This window comes from Pogona vitticeps, chromosome 3 (genome assembly GCF_051106095.1).
Source record: "Pogona vitticeps strain Pit_001003342236 chromosome 3, PviZW2.1, whole genome shotgun sequence".
Taxonomy (NCBI): domain Eukaryota; kingdom Metazoa; phylum Chordata; class Lepidosauria; order Squamata; family Agamidae; genus Pogona; species Pogona vitticeps.
In genome coordinates, this window is record NC_135785.1 from 168,446,259 (window position 1) to 168,470,711 (window position 24,453).

The following is a 24,453-nucleotide window of genomic DNA, read 5'->3' on the forward strand; positions in this document are numbered from 1 at the left end:
CTTCAGATACGGCTTCTCCTTGCCAAAGCATAGAAAATATGTGTGAGGATGTTTTCCTTTTTCCCTCTGGTTGGGCCGAAACTTCTAGTCTTGGTGTTTCAGCCCTCAGCCTTACTCAGGAAGCCACTGAAGGCTGCTGCTCAGCTTGTGTCCACTAGACCTACCCTTATGGCTCACCGCCTGGCTGCTTCCATAGCTACTTGGGAAAAGGGTTATTCCCTTGATATTAATCTGACCGTGCCAACCTTGAGAAAACATTGCCATCAGCAGCAAGCATCAGAGCAGCCATTGTGGACAATTAGAAACATACAATCACAGTGGAAAGTCTAGCTTTGTACAAATTGTAACTTTCGTTGAAGCAAAGTGACAGTCAGTATGAGAGCCTGGTATCTGGCCCGAAGAGTTGCAAAACACTTAGTAAGAAGCTGATCACAATATCATCAAGTGGTAAGGAAATTGTGAAAACATAATGCACTTGGGCTGTTTTGAAAAGATGCTGATATGAAACATCTATGTGACAATGGAAGGCAATGTTATTCTTCCTCTAGGAATATTTCTGAGGTGTACAGAAGTTGGATATCTATCTCATTGTGTGTTTTATAAGACAAGTGCCAGCTTGGGTGGCCTTGGGCAAGCTACATGATCCCAGAGTGCCTCTAGAAGAATGGAAGGAGAAACCACTTCTGAATACTTTATACCTAGAAAACCCTGGGAAAGGTCACCGTAAGTTGAAATCTAAATGATGGTACACAAGTATTATCACTGAAACATTCTAATGTCCACCTCTGAACCAGTTGCACAAGAGTTTGATTCCATCAGAATTCCCTGCTTATTAGAAGAAGGGGGTCTTGTGCTCTTGTCTGAGGAAGAGCCTTGCCCAAGAAACTGCGTAACTGGTGTTTCTGTAGGCTTTCATCCTTCCCAGTGCTCTTCATTGCATGAGTTATGCTCAGAAGAAACAATGGTGAGAACAATCCATTTCTGTCGAGGATGGCTAGGAAAAAGCAGCAGTGGGTTCACCACTGGGTTCACATGGGGTTGATGAAACATCGTTTTGCACGTTGTATCTGCTTCCCACATGATGCTCTATTTGTTGCTTCCTTGGTTTGTTCCATAAGTGGATGGCATCTGAACATTGCTGCTACAATTGTATCAAGTGGACATCCTCTGGTAGCATTTGCTGGGACAAATGTTACAGTATTTGTATTTTGTAGTGTTATGTGGTTTTCTCCTCCCGGTCTTAGTACATGGTGGACATGGTGGCTGGTGCACCGGATTAGCAATGACATCTTCTTCATCCGACAATCATCTCAGATGAATACAGGATTGCTCTGCCCAGAAATTGTATTTAGCAAAGAAAAGTGCAATATAGATCTACTAGGTGGCCCACACTGCGGAGTAAGTAGGAAATACGGCAGTATGTACGTTTATTCTTTCTTCCATGACCCATTTAAGAAAAAGAGAGATCCATTCTTGCCAGGACATTTGATTGTCAGCTCCAGAATATTTTTAACAATACTTTTCAAAGAGAACTGCCAAATAGCTCAGTGGTTTAGGTATCTAAACCTCACTGTGCCTCCTTGTCAGGGGCTGGACTTGATGATCCACAGAGTCCCTTTCAGCTCTGCAGTTCTAAGATGATAGCTATATAAAATGAAAGGAGTTGCAGCTACCATAGGAAACGAGGCAATATGAGATGGTTCAGACATTTTGTATTTTTGGAGTGGCTATGAATTTACAGTTAAGATTCATGTTGAAGAAATGTTGAATTTTTATATCACTATAAAATGTTTTTTGGATTTTTTATTTTTATACTGTAAGAGGCCCTGAACTTTTAAGACAGCAATGGTAGTAATAATAAAATTAGTTATAAACAAGAGTTCCTTTGTAATTCTCCAACCAGGACATGCTTATTACAGTAGAATCTTACAGAAGACTATTCAGAAGTTAGTCCCATTAAATGCAGCTCTACAATACACAACCAACAACAAACTTCACTGAACTGGATGGGACTTTTGATTAGATTTATACAGAACTATAGTATTAATAGAATTTAATTCATATCTAGAACGTTTAGAAATTTCAAACAGTTGACACTGTATTTTATTGACTAATTGACACAAGATAATCTCAGTTTGAACTGGGACATGTTTAGCTTTTACCTCAAATACTATTTTAAAATAAGGAAGCTGAGGGAGGAAAAGAAGAATGCTTTAAAAAAAACCTCAAGCATCCTCCTTCATTAAAAAATATGCAAGTCCAAAATGTTTAGTACGGTGTATGACTTCTACTGAAAGACATGGTATATATTTTCTGCACAAAAATACAAGGCAGCAGAATATAAAGGGTAAATATTTTGACTAATATTGCATATATGTGGCAGAATAAGGCACAACAAGGAAACAAAATACAAAATTATAGCGGAACATTGCACAAAAATTCAAGTAGATCCATGCATATATATTTCTAGTGATATAGAACTCTTGCCATTTTCCACTTGGGTTTCTAATCTTGAATTTATGCTTTCTGGTGTTATCCTACTATAATTTTATCAAACCTATAACCTTTAACCTTTTGTATACCGATCAACTGAAAAAATATCTGAAAAAAAATCTGCATTTATTACATTGTGAAATAAGGCTTCTTTAACATACACATCCCAGGAGCTGTAAAGTACAGAATCTCAGCAGACCCTCAATGTGGACCCACCAATCTACCCATAATATACTGAAGCCTCTCTGTTTTGGGAAGCTGACTATGTTCCGGGCTCGTTAGTACTTGGATGAGAAGACTGACATAAAATACCAGGATTCTTAGCTACAGCTAAAAAAGAATCCAGTCTGAACTCCTGGACAGATCCTGCCAGTCAGTTGACAAAACTGCACTGGATGCATTAATGGTCTAACTTAAAGCTAAAATACTATTGCTTAGTGTGGTAAGATGCAACTAAAGTAGGCCCACTGAATCAGTGAGGATTTTGTAAGTCACCACCTACATAGGTTCCACTGATTTAAAGGGTCTATTCTAGTTGCAACTTAATATGCTAAACAACAGGATTTCAGTCAGTATTAGATAGTACTCTGAGTTTTTTCTTCAATAATGTAAATATCTCAGGTTCTTTCTCATAATTTAACAAACAAGACTAAAAAGACTTCCTGATGGCATATGGTTTCTTCCGAAGTTTTGAGACTGCTATTTCAAATTTATTACTACTATTATTAAATCTATAGCCAAGGCAACAGCATAACATTTTTTAAAATCTAGCTGGTATTTCTCATTAGCTCAAAAACAGATATTAGTTAATGAAAACTATTGGTGTTATGTGCTGTCAAGCACATTGTTTTTATGTGCCTTAAGATCCCATCACTTTAAGTTCTGCTCAGGTTTTGTAAACTAATTCTGTACCTTTGTTTTCTCTGTCTCACATTAGGTCTTCCTCTTTATCTACTGCCTTCTACCCTTTCTAACCAGAACTACCAGTTTCAGAGCCCTGATCATTTCTAGGCACTGGTGTCACAGATTTTAATATGACTACACACAAGCTCACAGTGAGTAAGAGATATTCCAGCAGTTAGAATGATCCCCAAACCAAGCACAGGCAACTTGCCTCCCTAGATTTTTCTTGGACTGAAACTCCTTCTAGAACAATGAATGGCAGAGGATGCTGCAATCTGTAGTCCAACTCCATGGGGGAGGGGACAGGTTGCCTTAAATTTTCATTTACACTGCAAAGGCTTCAGCAGAAGAGATTCTTTGTGATACAAGAATGCCTTAAAACACACACATGTATATAGATATTGGTGACCATTTAATTATATGCCCATGAGTAGGTGATTTTTTTGGACACTTACCAGTTTATCTTATATTTTCTACTCAGAAATAAGCTCCATAAATTAAATGTAACTTAATGGCTGAAATCCTTTTGTTTAGCATAAGAAGACACATTAAAGCAGGACCACTGAATCAGTGGGGATTTGATGATTCAATTTCTCCATATGTTCCATCGATTCGAATGGGCCTATTCTAGCTGTGACTTGTTATGTTAAGCAACAGTATTCTTGTCAACAATTCCAGCCTCTGATGATCTATTTGCACCTTTTGGGTATCCCTCAGTGCAGTCCCCCATGCACCCCTCAAAACCTATTCTAGAAGGATGGAAAATGTTCTAGAGCCAGTTTTGGGGGTTAGGTGGGAAGAAATCTGTCACATAGGCTGCTGGGCACATCTATGACTCTAGATGTAGGCTTTAAATATCTTTTCTATTTTGCTCAACTATCTTCACTTGAGAGACAAATTGTGTTAAGAGTTTAAAATGGGGTTTGGTCTATTTGTTAAGGAAAATCTGCTAGATTATTCCCAGTTAAGCTATTTAGCACCAGCATCAACTCATTTTTCACTCACTATCTACTGAGCAAATATAAATGTATTTATCTACAAATTTATATAAGTGTAATATATAATTTAAATGGTTGGATATGAGGTTACATAATATGAAGAGTGGAGCTAGGGAATGCATGGGGTTCTAGATGTTATTGGATTACAACTACCATCATCATTTATTATGCTGGCTAGGCCTGATTTTATCTGCAGTCCAACTACATCAGGAAAACCACATATTCCTCAGATGTTAAGGGGCTTCGAGGTATTTTTTTAAAGGCAAGGCAAACATTTTAGTATGAAGCTAATAATGCCAGAAGAAAAGAGAAATACTTTTTTTTTTGAACTTAAGTTTCAAATACTTAACGAAATGACACTTGTAACAAAGTTATCCATTCATAAATGTTGTACTGCATGATGAAATGTGAAACAGGGTGTCTCACTTCCTTCCCAAAGTTTCAGCTAACTTCTTTAGTCTCTTCTTGAGTTCCAGAGGAAATTTCTCATAGCACTTCTTACAGACAGGCTTCATATCAAATTCCACAAACTTGTTCCTGAAAAAAAAAGGGGGGTGGAAAAAAATAGTTTCAATGGTGATGATGATCTCCCCTCTATGTGTTTATACAGTCAACTGAATACAAATTAAAATTCAACATACATTTTTAAAAGTTTGCAAAAACAATGGGATTACCAAAAAAAGGTTTAGTACTAATCCACAAAAGGATTAGTGGATTTAACATTATAGATAGGTAGGTATTTTATTTCCATCACTAGACCACTACACACAACTTATAGCATAAAACACAAAATAAAAACCGTGCACACAAAAAAGCCAAGTGTATAAACAACCATTAAAAGGTAAAATTTAGTACAGTGGTGCCTCGCTTAGCGAGTGCACCGTACAACGACGAATCCGTATAGCGATCCCCTTTTTCGGGATCGCTATACGGAGCACCCAATCGCCGCAACTCGCTTTGCGACGATTGGGCGTCCCGTGGCCATTTTGGAGCCGCCGATCAGCTGATCGGCGGCTCCAAAATGGGCGCGGGAGGACCCGAAATCGCCCCGCGCTGTGTTTTCGCGCCCTCGGCAAGCGAGGGGAGGGCACGAAAACGCGGCGCGGGGCCATTTCGGTTCCGTTTTGAAGCCGCAAAACAGCTGTTTTGCGGCTTCAAAACGGCCGCAGAGGACCCGAAATGGCCCCGCGCCGCGTTTTCGCGCCCTCCTCTCGCTTGCCAAGGGCGCGAAAACACCGCGCGGGGCCATTTCGGGTCGCCCGCGGCAGTTTTGAAGCCGCAAAACAGCTGTTTTGTGGCTTCAAAACGGCCGCGGGCAACCCGAAATGGCCCCGCACGGCGTTTTCGTGCCCTCCCCTCGCTTGCCAAGGGCGCGAAAACCCCGCGCGGGGCCATTTCGGGTCCGTTTTGAAGCCGCAAAACAGCCGTTTAATGCGTTCCAATGGCTTTTTACTTCCCGCTTAGCGAAGATTTCGTATAGCGAAGGTTAATCCGGAACGGATTAACCTCGCTATACGGGGCACCACTGTATATACAATCAAAAGAAATGAATCCTGTAAGTCACTTTATTAACTGAAGGCCACTAGTTTTAATTTTCCATTTTCTCTATCATGTATTAAAAGAACATAAGCATTTTATGCTTTTTGCAATGCCTTTATTAGTTTATTTTTCTGGATATAATAGTCCTCCCAATAAAGAGGTGTGTGAGAGAAATAAATAAATAAATACACTCCAGTGTATTTACACTCCAGTAAAGTTTACACTCCAGTAAACTTTATGTCAGATGGCAGGGAGCAAGGCCCTGAAATATTCTACTAACACACAGATGTATTTAAGAAGCTATTAAAAACCTGGCACTGTGTTCTAATTCACAGCACTGTGTTCTGATTCACAGGTATGCCTCAAATGGAACAAGACACAAAGAATAAGCCCCCTAAATGCACACATAAGCCCATTCTTTAAGGGTGATTAAGAAAATGTATGTAGAAATCAGAAAAGTAGTTACTTTTTATTTTGTTAAAACTTTTTTGGTTAATATTTTGCTTACTAAAATTTTGTTTAATACAGCAGTAATCTAATGCTATAATGCAATTTAATAGTTTTGTGCTAACATTAATAAGGTTTCCTGTCATTAAATATTGTTAATCGTCATTTAATCCTCTGCTTCACAGACCCCAGCTTGTTTGACATGGTAATTCCTACGGTATCTAATGGGAAGGGTGCTGGGATGAGGGACTGATGCATTCCAACCCAAACTGAGAAAGTCAATTAGATCAGGGGTTGTCAACCCCTGGTCCATGGCCCATTGCCGGTTCGTGGGCTTCCTGCAGCTGGACCGTGGACACGGATCTCCGCCCCCTTGGGCGTGCCGCCCTTGTGGAGGGGCATGCCTTGTTTGCCCCCTTCTCAGCTGGCTGGGTGGCTCACTCGTCCCCCCCCCATCCGCCTTCCCTTATGTGCTCCCAGGATGATCAGAAGGAAGCCAAGTGAGCCAACGGGCGCTGGGTGGCCACCTTGGGGAGAGGCCATGGGCTCCACAGGTGTGTGACAGGGGTGATGGCCATCTGTGAATGAGAGTCTCGGTCCCCCCTCCCTCCTCGGGCTGCACTGCAGCTAAAACTGTGCTCACGACCTGGGGTTCAAATCCCAGGTAGCCGGCTCAAGGTTGACTCAGCCTTCCATCCTTCCGAGGTCGGTAAAATGAGTACCCAGCTTGCTGGGGGGGGGCAATGTGTAGCCTGCATAATTAAAAATTGTAAACCGCCCGGAGAGTGCTTGTAGCGCTATGGGGCGGTATATAAATCCAATAAACAAACAAACAAACAAACAAATAAATCAGCCACCGTGGCAGGCGTGGCTACGGTCGCCCCGGCACACAAAGTGCACGTGCGCCCAGCAATTGCCAGCCACAGGGGTGGCCAGGTGCAAGATGCAGTGCGGCGTGAGGCGGACGGGGCTCAGACTCCAGGAGGCCAGCGTAGAGTCTCCACCTCATGCCGGAGAAGTTGCGGCGGGGAGGAGCCTGCGCCGGCTTGTGCCATTTTGCCTGGCCGGTGGTGGCAAGGGCAGTGGCAGCATTGGTGGCTTTGGTGTGCTCTGGGCTACAGCTGGGCTGGTGTGCCTCTGATCCCCGGAGTGCCAGCGCCGCTGCCTCCTCGCCCCCCTCCAACACAGGCGTGTGTGTACCCGCGTACCCCCTCCCTCCACACACACACACACCACTGGGCGCACTGCCTGGCCAGCAGCGAGACGCCCCTTTCCCCTCCCTCACTCTCCCTCTCCTCCCAGGAGACCCCAGCGAACAAAAGGCGAGCCCAACAGCCATCCAGACCAGCAATGGGCTCATCAGGCAGGCTTTCTGACCTGGGCCCCAGCGCCAAGCTGTGATCCTTAGCTCTTTTGGGGCAGGGAGCTTTTGAACCCAGGACAGGTGGATGTTTTGGGTGAGCAGCCACTTAATCCGCGCGGCCTGAGCGGGACTTGGCTTGACCTTCCTCGCTCGCCTTGGGTGGTAGGCAGTGTTGCTATGGCAGATGGTTGCCCAAGCCCAGCAAAAGCCGTACCGGGCACCTTGGCGGGGTGAAGCCAATGGGTCCGCCCAGAGCGGCGGCAGGGGGGATGGGACAGATCAGTCGAGTGGTGAGACGGGCACCCACATGTAACCCCCCCCAGCTTTTGTGCACTTGCTTGTTTGGCTGTTGCTGCCGAGGTTTGCCCTTTACACATAGAACAGGGGTGCCCACGCCCCCCCAACCGGACCACGCATGGACCCTTCATCCCCCAAACAGTCTGTGGTCCCAAAAAGGTTGGGGACCACTGAATTAGATGTCAGGACTGAAAAGTTTTTGAAATGGAGAAAAGTCAGTTTGCTCAATACTGAATAAGATGTTGCCTCTTAATTTTTGGCATTGCTTTTAAGAAAATCATGTTTATATCCATGCTACACTTCTGATTTGTTACCTAAGCAATCTCAGTGTGTGTCATGAGGTATTAAATGATAATCGTTTCTTTCTGTTTATTCAACCAGAATAAAATGATAGCCCTGATTTATGATTTTAAATAAGTTCCTATTTCTAAACCACTCCCAAGTTATAAAAAATTATAATGGAACAAAACAATAAAGTTAATTGAGGAAGGTGGGTGGGAAAGATAAAGAATAGTCGTTGTTTAGTCATGACCGACTAAGCAAGGGCCACTATATGCACAGCTCCTGTGCAATGCATAAACCAACCAAGGCATTCTCTTAACACAAAGCTTTCGTATTTAAGAAATCTGATTAGTCAAAACAAAGTTGTGTATTTTGCAATTTGCTCACCATGCACAAAAGTCAAGCTCTGCCACTGAACAGTTTGATTTAACCACTTCACAATAATGGAAAATATAACACAAAACAAAATGTAAAAGCAAAGCCACACCTTCAAACTAACCAAAGAGAAGGAAAGAGCACGGTTGGTGGGAGATAGGATTGATACATTTACAAACAGACAGGTTTTTTCTTTTTCTGTTTTTCCTTATCCTTTGCTTCACGCTCCCGTTTGGCCAGTCTCCGCTTAAATTCTTCAGGCATTTTCTCATAACAGTGTTTGCAGACAGGTTTGAGATCGATTTCAACAAACTTGTCCCTTTTAGGTTATGCAGTGGAGAAAGAAGAGGAGAGAACAGGAAAGAACTGAGATTCAGGTCAGGTGGAAAACAGATGGAAAAGAGAATTCAGCAGAAGACAGAAGTGAACTGAAAGCAATAGATATAAAAATAAGGAGGGACAGTCCTACTGTTTACTAGAGGCTACATTACTGCAGTAATAATGGCTACATCACTGTAGAGTTAGGAAACAATCTCCCATTGATGCAAACATCTAAAGTTTCTTAAGGTGTTATAGCCTGAATTTATGCAGAGCTTTACATGTTATAGAACTGGTTGGATAGCTCAGTGGTTTAGATCTGCCTGTGGAGCCACAGCTTGGGAGTTTAATTTCCTCCTGTGCCTCCTGTGAGTAGAGCCAATCTGTGTAGCCTTGGACAAATTGCAGACTCCAAGCATAACCCCCAGAAAAAGGACCTGGTAAACCACTTCTGAGTACTCTCTAACTGAAGAACCCTGAAAATCCAAGTCAAAATTGACTTGATGGCAAGATTATTATTGTTATGTGTTTGGTGCTGCACATATTAGTTATATGCCTTATAATTCCGCCCCCCCAATCCAGAAGTTACCCAGATCTTCATGCATTTAGTGCAAAGGTCTGAAAAGATGCCCGTAAGTGTGTTTACTGCAACATATTTGCATCCGAGACCTTGTCAGGGCAACCAATCATACAAGTGCTGTTAAGTATGCTCAGGTGAGTGCCGTTCCCAATTCTTCTTCAAACCTTCACATGGAACGTGTGAAATACTGTGTGACCTCTGGGGGAGAGAGAGCAGAACTTACTTGCACTTCTCTACACACTAACACTTAAAAGTTTTACTGTGTAAGTTATCATTGTTTCAGGTTAAAATGCATGAATACCTTTTAGTTTATCGAAGCTTCATATGTTAAGACAACAGAAGCAAACATGACGTAACTCCAGATACCGGGGAGAGAAAAATACTAAAACCAAAGCACTTGCATATACTGTGGAGAATTGCAGAGCTAACTAAATGCAGAATGGATAGACAGTAAAACATAAACATGGGATGGACCGCTCATCTTTTGTGTTCTAAAGATACGTACATAGGTTATGCCTGTTAAATCTAGATTGTGTCTAGCAACCCTAAGTCTCCAAATGGAAGCTTCCCTTGAGGCTGAGCATCACTAGCTGCCTCCCAAACACAGAGATTAACAGAGAATTTATAGTAATTGTTATTAAACGGGAGCTGCAACACCATCTTACCTACATGATTTTGCAGAGAAGCAGAGTCATGACCTTTATGCATTGAAATTTCCTCAAAGTAAGCAGGATGGTATTCAAATAGGTAATCTTTTGAACTGGTTCTTCTCACCTTCTCCTATTCAAGAACATCAAACTGTTTATATGCAGACACAGGACTTTTGTTTTTTGACTACAGCCACCAGGAGTCTATAGGAGTTCCTCCAGCCAGAGGTCGAGGGGCTTCAGCCAAAAAAAAATCAAAGTCCTCTTGGGTGTTTTCAAGCACTGAAAGCTGAGGAATAAAGGCTGAGAGAGGCTAACCTCTGTGAGAGCTCCAAGGTATTGAGGTCCTTGCAGTTTCCTGAGAGACAATGATGGGCAAGGAGGATACTAAACCCCTAGCCTAGCCCTTCCCAGCCATCTCTTCCAAAGCCCCAAGGCTCATCATGTCTGAGATACCATTTGGGAGCTATAGTCCAAAAAATGAAAGTCCCAGACCTGTTCATATATAGAAATATACTCTAGTGGGCCAGAAAACACAATCAACATCACGACTTTTTTCACTGCCACAAAAATCTAAACCACTTACTTGAGTGTTAACTTTGTGTTGCAAGTAGAACATGCGAAGCAGTTCACACACCATGCCTTGTTCAACGCAGACACAACTGAGAAGAAATGACAGGATCAGCCAGTTTTTACAAAGAGCAGAGATATTTACATTTCTCACCCTACTTCATTGCATATATTGCCACAATCTATTTAATAAGATATTTGTTGTTGTTGTTTAGTTGTTAAATCATGCCCGACTCTTTGTGACCCCATGGACCAGAGCACGCCAGGCCCTCCTGCCCTCCACTGCCTCCCGGAATTTGGTCAACATCATGTTGGTAGCTTCAATGACACTGTCCAACCATCTCGTCCTCTGTCATCCCCTTCTCCTCTTGCCTTCACATTTTCCCAGCATCAGGGTCTTTTCCAGGGAATCTTCTCTTCTCATGAGATGGCCAATGTATTGGAGCCTCAGCTTCAGGATCTGTCCTTTCAGTAAGCACTCAGGGTTGATTTCCTTCAGAATGGATAGGTTTGTTCTCCTTGCAGTCCAGGGGACTCTCAAGAGTCTCCTCCAGCACCACAATTCAAAAGCATCAATTATTTGGCGGTCAGCCTTCTTTATGGTTCAGCTCTCGCTTCCATACATCGCTACTGGAAAAACCATAGCTTTGACTATGTGGACCTTTGTCGGCAAGTTGATGTCTCTGCTTTTTAAGATGCTCTCTATGTCACCATCTGCAGTGATCATGGAGCCCAAGAAGGTAAAATCTGTCACTGCCTCCATATCTTCCCCTTCTATTTGCCAGAAGGTGATGGGACCAGTGGCCCTGATCTTAGTTTAATAAGATATAAAGTCCTCCAAATCATTATATGCTGTTTGTAACTACAGATTTGCACAGCTTTTGCTAACAGAATCCTAATGCAACTACCCTGCACGTTTAGTGTGATGTCACAGTTTGACATGCTATGCATACGTCCTGACCCATCGGGTCACCCTCACTTAGTGTTTATATGTCTACATACCAGGCTGAATTTCAGCACCTGGTGTCCTTGGGCAGCTGTCAATGCTGGCATGCAGCCCTATACTGAGACCTCTTAACCACCTCTAGTCTCTGGACTCAGACTCACTGAGCAGCAGGGGACTGGAAAACTGCTACAAATGGCCGCAAACCAATGATATACTAAGGAACTTTGGATGATTATGGTAAGGACAACGTCCTCAGGCTCATAAGTGGTTCACAGGTCTAGTTTCCTTGTTGCTGTGGCTGAAATTAATACCAGGTTCACCAATGAGGAAAATTAAGAAAAATCTAATATCTGCATTGGGGATGTATTTATCACATCAGCCAAGTCTCAGAAGCTCTGCTCTACATCCCACATACTCTGCCTTTTTCGCAAAACTGGGATGCAAGATAGTTTATGTAAGTAAAACCAATACTGACAAGAAAATCACAGGAATAACTACAGTGGTGCCTCGCAAGACGAGCGCCCCGTTTAACGACAAAATCACATCACAACAAACTTTTTGCAGTCGCAAAAGCGATCGCTTTACGATGTTTTAAATGGTTTTTTTCGCTTTGCAATGATCAGTTTCCTGCTTCAGGAACCGATTCTCGCAAAACGACGATTTTCGGCCAGCTGATTGGTGGTTTCAAAATGGCCACCGGGTTAAAAAAAATGGCTCCCTGCTCTTTTCTGGGAGATTCCTCACTGCACGGGCAGCGAAAATGGCCGCGTTATGGAGGATCTTCGCTGGACTGTGAGTTTCAAGCCCATAGGAACGCATTAATTGGGTTTTAATGCGTTTCTACGGGCTTTTTTATTTCACATTACGACGTTTTTGTTCTACAGCGATTTTGCTGGGACGAATTAATGTCCTAATGCGAGTCACCACTGTATAAGCACGCAAAAGGTTGGCTGTGTTAAATTAACGATAATATTACTGCTGAGGAACATTTTCAGACAAGCTATAGTCTATAAGGAAAAAAGGGATTAAAACACAGCTGGCGCTCCTTTGTGGTTTCATGTTGTTGGAAAAGAATTTATTAATGGTAAACAACTTTTCTTCCACAGAAATTTTCCTGCTCCTGATGTATTTATCATTGACAAGTTCTAAGAAATTCTAAGCTTTCCTTGAACAAGGGAAGATTGGTTACGGTGACCAAGTCCACTATATTTTTTGCACTATATTGATTTATGAATGTTAGTTGGACTTTAACTTGTGAGTCCACTGGATTAAAAAGTATTTGGTGCCTATTCTGGAATTGACTTGATCATTTGCTTACATTGATCTTCTTTGCTAGATACAAAGTGCCCTTTACTGGAATGGTGGAACATGCAAATATCTGTGGAGACTTACCATCTCCTTCAATGACACGATTGCAGTGGAAGCAAACGTCACCAAAAAGCTGTGGAAATGGAAAATATTTCTAAGTAAGACACCTGTTTCACAGAACTTTAGAAGCATGTCATCTTAATATTACATATTTTCCCACTGTTCCTTGTGCTTTTAAAATTTCAAATAAAATCCAAAAAGTAGGCTGAAACAGTTTACCTACATGACAACTTTGAGCTGGTCATGCTAGAAGCTGTACATCTCAAAGTACTCTGGGTCTAAAGCCCACTAAACTCAGTAGGTCTTTGGCCCAATTCAGTGTACTTAGGATTGCACTACCCAAATAGTAATCATGGCTAATTTTAAAGAAGTTATACAATAGTAGCTGCATATATTACATTTCCACTATATACCTGCAAGTAACATTTGTATTTCATTCACACAAGTCTCATTTGATTTTGGAAGCGAAAACATGCCTGTTTAACAGTTAGACAGGAGATCACCAGGGAATACCAGGGGCTCCAGCTAGTGCTGCAAAAGAATTCTATCTGAACGCTTGGACAGCCATTGCTAGGGTTGACAATTCTAGAATCGACAGGCACATGGTTTGACTTACTGAAAGGCAGCTTTCTCTGTTACCATGTGTGATACCAGAATCTTGATGTAAGAAAACCTGGTACTTAATGAAGTTTATCCTAAGATTGTCTTCATGCATATGCCAGGATTTGGCTCTTAATTATCTAATTAGTCTAAACTGCTCATTTTTGCAGGTCAATCTGATTAGGCTAATCAGCTTCTGACAGCATCCATCTCCAGCCAGTTTCATTGTCTGCATCACTATTAAGTCACTGCTGCACTAAATTTATAAAAACCTGGAAGGAAAAGCCAGACAGAATTTGTTTTATGATGAGGGAAATGAAGCACATGGGAAACACTCAAGTCTCCAATAAAAGTAGTACATCTGCTTCACCACATATTTGAAATCATAAAATTAAGCTCAGACTTAGATATTACAGAGACATCAACGTAAATGATAGTGTGTGAAAACGTAACAAAAACACTACCACAGAATTAACAGTATCTGTTAAGAGAGAGAGGGAAAAAATGACACAGAAGCAAGTTCTTGGGGTTGGTGAATGGCTGTTTCTTTCATACGGATAAGCACAATTTTATTCCTGCATATTATCCCTAGTAAAATAGTACAAACATTTTGGTTCCAATTCTAAAGGGAGAGCTTCTGAATGTGTTTTGGATAGAAGTGTGTTAAGAGTGCCTGTATGTATCTCCAACAGAGGAATTTAGTTTGCAAAATTGTGACAGGCAGGCACTTCAGTACGATCCAGTTGAGCAAGGAACCCACGGTGAAGGTGGTTGCAAACTGCCAACTTTTAAAATTACAATCACTGGGCACTCATCTGAATCTAGTTAGAAAATTGGAAGTGTTCCACTAAATAGATATGTTGTCAAAACTGTAAAATCAGAGACATCAGCCCAAGTCCTAGTTACGCTGGTGTAACACAAATTACATGACTTTTAAAGGAAAATTGTCTCAAGTTAAGAAACCACCGCAGGCGTTATTTGTTACACACTGAAGAGAGGGATTCAGCATGCGATCAATAGCACCTATGACGATTTCTTAACTTGGGGCAATTTCCCTCCAAACATTATGCCATTTGCATAGCTATGCAAGTGGATTTTGGTCACAGAGTATCTGTCGTTTGCTGAGGTCCTTAAAACTCTCTACTATTCGTTCAGGAGAAAGCACAATAGGTCTCAAGCACCAGGTCAATCACCGACCTACAAAACCTGAGATTTCACAGGATCGAATCATGGCAATTAAAGTGGGATCAAACTGCAGCAACAGTGTAGATCAGACACACGCATTAAGTTATTTGATGGTGTGTCAAGCTGTTAAGTTCATTTAGCTCAGCACTGTCTGCACTGACTGTTGACTCTCGGTTCGGGCATGTTGTTTTACCTTTGCAGAAGATTCAAACTTGCACCTTCAGCACGCAGAGCATGTGCCCAAAGTTATAGCCCCAAATGGCCACTTGGTGGTGCACAATGAAAGAGCAATTTGGTGCCTAATTCCATGTAGATGTTCTTAGGAACGTAAATCTTCACTTATTTCATTCTCACAGGAGGGAATGAAAAATTTAAAAAAACCTTCTCTTTGCTGAGATTACAGAGTTTTTTGTACATTTCATACCGTTCAAGGATGTGTTCTGCACAGAAACCCTTGTATTCAGCCGAAAAAATTATATTCTTCCTAAAATAATTTTTCTGTGCAAAATATGTTTTCTGTACAAAATCCAGTTGGATGTTTTACTCCATAGTTTGTGACTTCCTAAGGCATAACAGTGAAGTTTACATTTCCATATTTAAGACAAGATAAAATGACCAAAGAGAAATGCATCTGAATTTACAAACATGATTCTCACATTGCAACATACTGCGAAATTAGCATGCAAACATAGAAAAGGGAAAGTTTTTAAAAAATAATGACGGAAAGAATCCTGTTCACATTCATATAACTCCAGACAGCTGACAAGGAGCTCGAGGGAATCTTGGTTGTGCAATCAGGTACACAACTGGCTATGTGATCAGATCACGCTCTGGCACTTTCTCAATTAGATGCAATCAGTTGTTATGCTGACCTTATATAAAGACCAGACAGATTATGGGCAATGAATTACAGTTGCATGTAGGTAGTCATTATTTCGGTTACATTTTAACAGTAACTCTTTGTTACTTTAGAAAAAAATCTAAAGGCTACCTTGTACAAGACAATCTAAGGTACAAGACCATCCACTTGTAAAAATAAATAAACATTGCAACAATGCAAAGAAGCAGTGCCGTAATTATTGCAGAAAGGAATAAATTATAAGTAACTTGTTAATTGTGATAAAATGAGGACAAAGTGAAACAATTATGCCTTTCCAAATTAAAATTAGAAACAGCTCTCATCTCAAATTATGTTTTGAGATGAGAAACCAGTGAATAAGATATATTCGCAAAGGCTTTCATGGCCGGGATCTAATGGTTGTTCTGGGTTTTTCAGGCTCTTTGGCCGTGTTCTGAAGGTTGTTCTTCCTGACCTCTCGCCAGTCTCTGTGGCCGGCCAACTACACCAGAGTACAGGTTGCTGTCCTCTGAAGATGCCGGCCACAGAGACTGGCGAAACGTCAGGAAGAACAACCTTCAGAACACGGCCAAAGAGCCCGAAAAACCCAGAACAACCAGTGAATAAGACTTTACCTTCTAAATGTGGAGTAGTATGAAACTGGTTTTTAAAATAGATCAGTATTAAGACTTTTTAAACAAGAAATGCTGACAATCTGTTACATTTCAAATCTACATGGTCTTCTATATCAGAACTTGTTACAAGATATTAAATGTCAGAACAGAAGCTTCTGCTGTAGTATCCTGAAAATATTAGGAAAAGGTTGTGTGGTGCTTAACGTAACACAAATGCACAAGTAGGCAAGAGCTTTATTTAGACCACAAAAATAATAATTAAAGAAACATCAAGCTTTCATTGCTAAAATCCACTTCTTCAGGCCACAAATATTTTATGGATAGTGCAAAAATAGTGTAAATAAGAATCTCAAAAATTCATGGCAGATGTCTGTGTCAGGTCTATGCAGGAGTCCTGAAAAGAGTGGCTGAATGATGAAAATACACCAAATGAAACCATACCTGGTTGTAGTGAGTTTCACAGTATGCCAGTCCCTTCCTCTCGTAGTGACGGTGGCCTAGGAATGGTTTTTCACATTTCGCACATACAAAATGCTAGAGAAAAGGGAAAAAGGGCAGGGTACCTTTAGTCCAGTTCCTGTGAAGTATCAATTGCTATGTGGCATTGATCCCATTAAGTTTAGCTCTGGTTCTTCATATACAATCATCAGCCATACCTCTTCTAGTACTCTATGCCTCTCTCTTTTTCTGACTTGTGGGAATAAATACAGCTCTCTCTCATTCTCTCTCTCTCTTTCAAACACACAAATAAATAAATAAAAATTAAAACTAGTATTTTACAGTATGTTGAAGATCTTCCTTATGGACCTCACTGGCAGCTTAACAAAGCACTAATACAGTATATCCACATTATACTGAGTGCTCACTAGAAGGACAGATCCTGAAGCTGAGGCTCCAATACTTTGGCCATCTCATGAGAAGAGAAGACTCCCTGGAAAAGACCCTGATGTTGGGAAAGTGTGAAGACAAGAGGAGAAGGGGACGACAAAGGACAAGATAGTTGGACAGTGTCACTGAAGCGGCCAACATGACTTTGACCAACTCTGGGAGGCAGTGGAAGACAGGGGGGCTTGGCGTGCTCTGGTCCATGGGGTCACTACTTAACAACTAAACAATAAAATACTGTCTAAAGTGGCTGCAGCAGACATGTGCACCTATACAGATCACATGCAGCTGTCAGACCCTTGCCACACCACCAAATTTATTACCAACTTTTGCCATGCCAGCACTGCGGCTGCCTTGTCTGCCCTGCTGGCGATCCTCTTCTACCTCTCCCCAGCTGCCCCTCCCTCTCCCTCCCAGTTTGCAGATACCATTATAGTGTCACCACCCTAACAACAACTCCTTGGCCTCCCACAGTGCTGTCTTCCAGGAATCACATCTGGCAATTGCAGTCAAGAGAGCTTTAGGGTCCTCTCAGGGCTGCTTCTGCCAGTATTGCAGCTGTCATCAGGAGAGTTAGGAGTGCATTCTTCCAAGAAGCAAGCAAGACAGAAATTAATTTAATTAGCATGTAAATGTATAGCAACTGAATTAGTTACTTTTTTGCTTACTTCTTGGAAGAATGCACTCCTAACTCTCTGTGGCCACTTTTATAAAAGGCTTTCCTGCACTGTACTGTGTTAAGTTTATAGAATGCGACGGCGGCAGGGGGAGATTAAAGTGTGGGATAAATGTTGATAAAGTAAAAAAAAATGGATGGCTTGGAGCACCTGACTATGGAATCAGGAATGTGATTCCCCCTTGGGAGAAGAACCAGCCTGTGTAGCCTTGGACACATAACACAGTCACAGAGCACCCTCAATAGGAGAGAATGATAAGCCACTTCCGTTAGGATTACCATAATGCAGGACTGGATTGACACTACACGGTAAATTACCTTTAAAAATTAAGCTTAAATGTAAATAACTATGTGTGCGCGCGTGTGCACCACCAGAGGATATGAAGTTGCTGCTGGAATGGGGGAACAGTGGCACCATTCTGTATGTAGCCATGCAGGGAAGTGTTCTAGGTTGTGTGCCTGTTGTCATGAATCCACTGCCCCCTTTTTATGGATGGCCTGCAGGTGTCTTTGCTGACAAGAGTCTCTGGCTGCTGTGCTTTGAGAATGTTTCTGTGGACGCTGGGGCATGGTTTCCAAATTGTGCTATACTGGCATTTTCCTCTAGTACATGAACAAGACCGGAGCTCAGTGCAGTTGTCTGCCTGAACATGTAAAGATTTTCAGTGCACAGAGGGCCCCAAATCCTATCTTCTTGCACCTACCCTTCTCTCTCCAACCTTGCAGTGTTGAGCTCAATAATGTGATGTCCTGCTTACGCTTCCTTGAATGTGAGTGGAATGCTCCACAAGATTAAAGACCTTGACAGAAGAGGGTTCCCAGTCATACTCTTATAAACATTCAAATGCAGGCACAGAACCCCTCCACACCTCTTTGTTTAAGGTGGAGAGGTTTGTGATGGAAGGAGTGGCACCAACATATGTGCCCCTGAAGCATCCTGACACAGGCTTTGCAAAGCTTTGCAAGGTGTTTTCAGAAGGGACCAATGTTTCTTACTGACGGTTTTCTATGGCCAAGTATTACAATTTGCTGAGGACTCCATTCTCTAACCTAGCATTTTCCAGGCCAAAGATACTCCCGCTTACAAGAGTACACATGAGATTTACCTCGACATGCCACTGCTTGCCCATAGCATTCACTACACGCCCTTCAATTGGCCTCCTGCATGCTCCACAGATGGGGACACCCATTTTGTCATGGCAAGGCAAACAGTACAGTTCCCCTTTCAGTTCTCGAGCTTCAGCAGTAAGTTCCTTCCTGTTCATGAGTTAATGAAAGAAAAGTGAAGATAAAGCAACTGAAGCAGAGAAATTCGTTTCCACTGATAGATATTCTGGGGTGGGGCAGGGAGGGGACAGTCTGAATGTATTAAGCTTGAATTATTATATGGTTAGTTACCAGTTTGGAATTAACAATGCAGCAACATATTTGTGAATAATTGGGCTGGGCCCAGATCCAGATTTGGGCCACTTGGAACAGGGCACGGAAGATTAAAGTTTAAAGTTGCTCTTATAAACTGAAGAATCCCAATACAATTTGTTCCCCGCAATTACTTCAGAATAAAGGAGAGAGGCAAGACACAGCTTCTAGTTGCATCTTTAAAACAATATGTATCTTTAGCCTCAGTACACATATGCTGGATATGGCTTTTATCCAATGCTTACTTTCCAAGGGATTCAACCATACCAAATACAATAAGAATTCCTTCTAGGTAAATATATAAGAAAGATGGAGTTTTATTTTTAAAAATTCAGTTCCTGTTACCCGCAGTTCGCACAGCTGAAGTGATCAGGGTGGTATGGATCGTTCTTGAAGATGAGAGGCTGTTCATCAATGATAGCATGGCACTTCTGGCAAATGTATTTACCAAGGCCTCTGGCTTTCTCCCGATTATGGCAGGGACGACAAAGGTGTCTAAGAGAGATCAAAGGAAGGAAAACCCTTGTAGCAATGTACTTCCCCCCAAAAATAAAATAAATTAAAGGCTTTTATTTCAGTTTTCCAGGTTCAAAAGCAACCGATAACCGTCAATAGGAGAACAAAGCTCTTCTGTGGAAAATATTTTTTAAAAATCAGATGTCATTCAAGAGAGAGACATTTCTCTCTGTGTGTGTTTCTCAAATATAAGATTTAGAGAGGGGAAAATCTTATATTCAGTGAAGAACACTGAAGTTGTCCAAGCAAAGCAATCCTGCAGCCCATGGGTCATACGCAGCCTCTCAAGGCCGTATGTTTTGCAGCTCCCAGATCTCCCTATTAAAAAAAATCCTGCCAAGGAGAAAACTGCACCTCCCTGAGGTATGGTTCTCCTCTAAAACAAGTTGTTGAGATCGGAAATGGTTTTTGGTTTCTGATTTTACTTGGAGAGTTTGGTACATACCATGGAGGGTCCTGGGGGCTGGGAAGGTCCCAGCTCCCTGCCACTTGGGTAAAGGGCAGAAATATGTTTCTCTACATCTATCTGGCAGGACAAAAGCATGGGCAAGAGACAAAAAAACATTCACAGGGCTAGCCCTATTAAGTCTGTCACAGCAAAAAGCTACACCCGTCTGCACCTTGTTAGGAGTTTGATCCTTCACTGTGTCTCCCGGGGGAGAGTCAGCCTGTGTAGCCTTGGGCAAGGTGCATGGTCTCAGAGCACCACTATAAAGAGGGACTAGTACTTCTGAGTTTTTTAGACCCAGAAAATCTTGGGAGGGTTTTCCATTAGTAGGAAACAACCTGACGACACATAAATGTTAACTAGATAGTTCTTCAGCTACATGGAGTGCTATCTGAAATTTTGTTTGCATCCCTAGAATCCATGGTGGGAGGAATAAATTGTTTTTAATCAAATGCAAGAAGCAGTGACGCTGAGAATCACAACATTAGCATTGGCCATTCGCACAGTGAAAGAAAAGAAAAGGGGAACACCTACCTGCCGGCATTCTTCACAAATCCAATGTCTGCCAACACCTGCTGGCAGATGTCACAGCAGAAGCATTCCGGATGCCAGCTGTTGTTCATTGCTTTAATAACGCGACCAATAATGAACTCCCCTGTAAATGAACAGCATATCAGGAAGTTTCAAAAGAGTCTGAAGTGTCAAAAAAAAGTGCCATTTGTATTCTATGCTGAATTATAAGGGAAAACACATTATTTTAATGTCACTGTCTAATCCCGATAACACAGACTGAATAATTTTCCTGTTGGAAACTGATACCAGATTTTGCTATCAGCGGATTTTGATTCCGAGGTGTGTGGCTCTTGTAATAGCTCTTGTAAAAGCTCAACTGACCAGACATCCCAGTATGTGGCAAATTGATACTTCAGCAATTTTTCTCTGGACCAATCTTGCATTCATTTTACAACTCTAAAATGTGTGTATCTTCTCCACCTTCTGATTTCTTGCTATATGCACTACCTTTGCTTAGGCCACTTTTGTAACATTGCAATACTCCTTATAAACACTGTTACCCAACACTACATTTTTTCCTTCCTTTTAGACTACACAGCTACTTCGTTTTTAATCTGATTTTTGGTGCTCTGAAAGCCATGGAAGGACATTGCATAAAATGTCTCCAACTTTATGTGAAGAAGCTTCTCATGTGGACATGTATAAATGTATTGTGGAACATCCCACTTGCCTCCCCACAGCAAGTGTTTGTAATATGGTTGCAGTCCCTGATTTGAACATGTCATCAGCACCCCTAAATACAGTATTTCTTAACTGCAATAATTTTAATACTCATACCCCAAACTTTCTTCTACCCAAATAAACCACTGACACCAAGATGATAAAGGAGATTGGAGAAATAATTGGACCTCAGTGGATAACATAATAATCAATAAAGAACTTAGGGTAATTGTTCTCAGTTCTAAGTATTTCCATCACCTGCCATCTTCTGTTTGAGAGCTACCTTTCATTTTCCAGCCCATAACAAAACTTATCTTTAACTCTTCAACAGTGTCTGCTGCAATCCACACTGGGGCCTGTTTCAGACTAGGAATAAACTATCTCACAATTCTTCCTACTTTTAGGCCAGTAAACATAATTGCCATTATGCAGGGTTTTCTATTATTGGCTATGGGATATGGTGGATACCTGGCACACTTCCTCCTTTTCCAATGGCAAGGCCATAATTAGGGAGAGACAATTATGAAAGGGAAATGAAGTTATTTAATAACATTTTACTTTCAGCCACAGGGGACAGGTTTCTTGCCTTGTGTGTAAAAAAGAAAAACTGTCTAGGGTTGGCAACTAGGCTTCCTGAGCTGGCACAACAAATGAAGCCTGTGCCAGTCCTGCTAGCTGGCCAACAAGAAGATCCATTTTGGCACATGGTTGCTTCAACAAAGTGTGACCCGTGACTGGTGATCACTGCACACAAAAAACTAGCTAACGACACCCATTAATCACAGTGAAAGATCATCTTCCTCCTTATCACAACAATACACCCTAAACAAAAAACACCCTGATCATAATAATCACCCAATCTCCTGAAAAGAACAAAACCTGATCCCACAGCTACAAATACTCAACAATCCCACACACTACACCAGAACACAGACAGAGTTCTAGCTCCTGTCCTCTGAAGATTCCAGCCACTGAGACTGGTGAAACATTAGGGAAAAAAAACCTCCAGAACACGGCCAAACAGCTCGAAAAACCTACAACAACCACTGACAGAACTCCCAATTTCTTCCTATTGATCTGCAGGAATTTCCCGTTACTCCCAGAAAAAACAAGTTCCTGCTTGACAAAAGGAATATTCCTCTCACTTCATTCTCAACTGACAGAAACTTGGGAGGTTTAAGCAAGTTTTTACATGTATCGAAATCTACTGCCCCAGTTCAGTGCAACACAGGGATATACAGTACCTCAATTTTCTATAGTATGTTATGGAAGACTTTCAGGCACTACTACCTCATAAAATATTGCAGAATTAAGAGTATTGATTTTTGAGTAATTCATGGGTTGTTGTTTTTTATCAATAGCATTTGGGTTGGAAAAGTGTTTAACAGACAAAACAACTATCATCGTTCTAGTAGATGTACTGTATATCCTAACAGATGTATCTTGTGTTTGAGTTACAGGCCTTTTAAAAGTTCTTTTACTTTATAAACAGTGCATGAAATGTTCCTCTCTACGCACAATGGACTTTGCGTAAATTAACTTCACAAAGCATTTTTCTAAAACTTACCACATTGATGACAGCAAGGGGCAAAAAGCATCTGAAAGTCATGCTCACAGTACTTCCTTCCTTCAAACTGAAAACAGACAAGAAATGCCATAGAAATTAGAAGATCAGAATCTATCAAATTTCACACATGTAAACAATGGGTGTATCCTGCTAAATTGTAAAGAGGATCCAATGCATGTTTATGGTAGAAAGGAATTGTTTCTATATAGCATTTAACATAATGTGTCTGAAGAAGTGGATTATATCCGCAAAAGCTTGCACTGAAATAAATCAGCTAGTTTTAAAGGTGCCACAATATTTTTAGTTTGTTCTTTCTTTCATTTTTGTTAGTTCTTGATTTGTAAGGTGGCTGAATTCTGTCAGGATGATCAAAATCTGGGCACAGGTAATCAGACTAACATTTGCTTTGCTGAGTCCAAATGACGAATGCCTGTTTTGCTGCTGAAAACAGGAAGACTTTTCTGCTCACTCATCTGATCTTTCTGTCTTTCACATTTCCTGAAATGAGGCTCTAGGAAACATATGTGTAAAGATGGAAATGTCCATGCCAGAAATCTCTATAAATGGCCATACAAATCCTTTACTCATATACTGCAACCCCCGCTTCAGAGTGGCAAAGTATGAATGTCAATTGGATTACTTCCAAGTATATGTAAAAATTAGGTACCACTGAGCAATCTTAGAGGCAACTGATTTTATCTGTATCTACTCGGAACTAAGTCCCACTATACTTAATGGCACTTCCTCCTAGCAGAGTGAACATGCAATTATGGTTCCAGAGAATAACAACTGTGCAAAGGGGGTCCATGTCTAAGATTTCCAAATGGTGGATTGAGAATCAGCTATGAGATGGTAGAATGGAGTGGGTAAATTTCTCTGCTTGTTGTATTTGGGGGTGTATTTAATATTGCATACAGAGTCTGTACTCAGAAGTATGTCCAACTGTGTTCAGTGTGTTAGTCCCAGATAAACAATCATAAGCCTGCAAGCTAAAGGAGGATTGTAGTCCAGATCAGGTATGGAGTCTAAACAAATGCAATATTTCAGTGGTGGGCAGATGTAATGAGTTGATGTATACATCACCTACATTTGGAAAGAAGAGTGGCTGGCAATTTGGTGTATCTAAGTGGGCTCCAAGAGGGGTTTCCAGACACACTTTCAGATGGTTGCTTCCCTTACCTCAATGGATAAGGACCAGAATATCTCAGAGGAAGAGAGTGATAAAGTGCAAGACGACTTGGTAGACCTAGTAGGTCATGGGAGTATCAAAGAAATGAGAAAGGACAATGTAACCCAAAACATACTTAAAATGACGAACATATTTC

The 24,453-nt window shown here is 41.4% G+C and overlaps 1 protein-coding gene across 8 annotated transcripts in view; it reads right to left on the minus strand.

The window, feature by feature from the left end:
- Positions 1 to 1,788: 1,788 nt before the first annotated feature.
- Positions 1,789 to 24,453, minus strand: part of LIMS1 (LIM zinc finger domain containing 1) — a 100,990-nt gene continuing 78,325 nt past the window's right edge. For 4 of the 8 annotated variants that reach the window (XM_072994551.2, XM_072994554.2, XM_072994550.2 and 1 more), the window contains exons 3-11: positions 23,129 to 23,195; positions 20,863 to 20,983; positions 19,710 to 19,859; positions 19,052 to 19,202; positions 16,826 to 16,918; positions 13,151 to 13,199; positions 10,829 to 10,904; positions 8,822 to 9,016; positions 1,789 to 4,931 (exon numbers count right to left, since the gene is read on the minus strand). In XM_072994551.2, coding sequence (XP_072850652.1) covers positions 8,869 to 9,016; positions 10,829 to 10,904; positions 13,151 to 13,199; positions 16,826 to 16,918; positions 19,052 to 19,202; positions 19,710 to 19,859; positions 20,863 to 20,983; positions 23,129 to 23,195 — 855 coding nt within the window. In that variant the 3' untranslated portion in view covers positions 1,789 to 4,931; positions 8,822 to 8,868. Of the gene's footprint in view, positions 4,932 to 8,809; positions 9,017 to 10,828; positions 10,905 to 13,150; positions 13,200 to 16,825; positions 16,919 to 19,051; positions 19,203 to 19,709; positions 19,860 to 20,862; positions 20,984 to 23,128; positions 23,196 to 24,453 lie in introns of all 8 variants that reach the window. The other 4 variants (XM_078391468.1, XM_020784018.3, XM_020784017.3 and 1 more) reach the window with 2 other exon arrangements.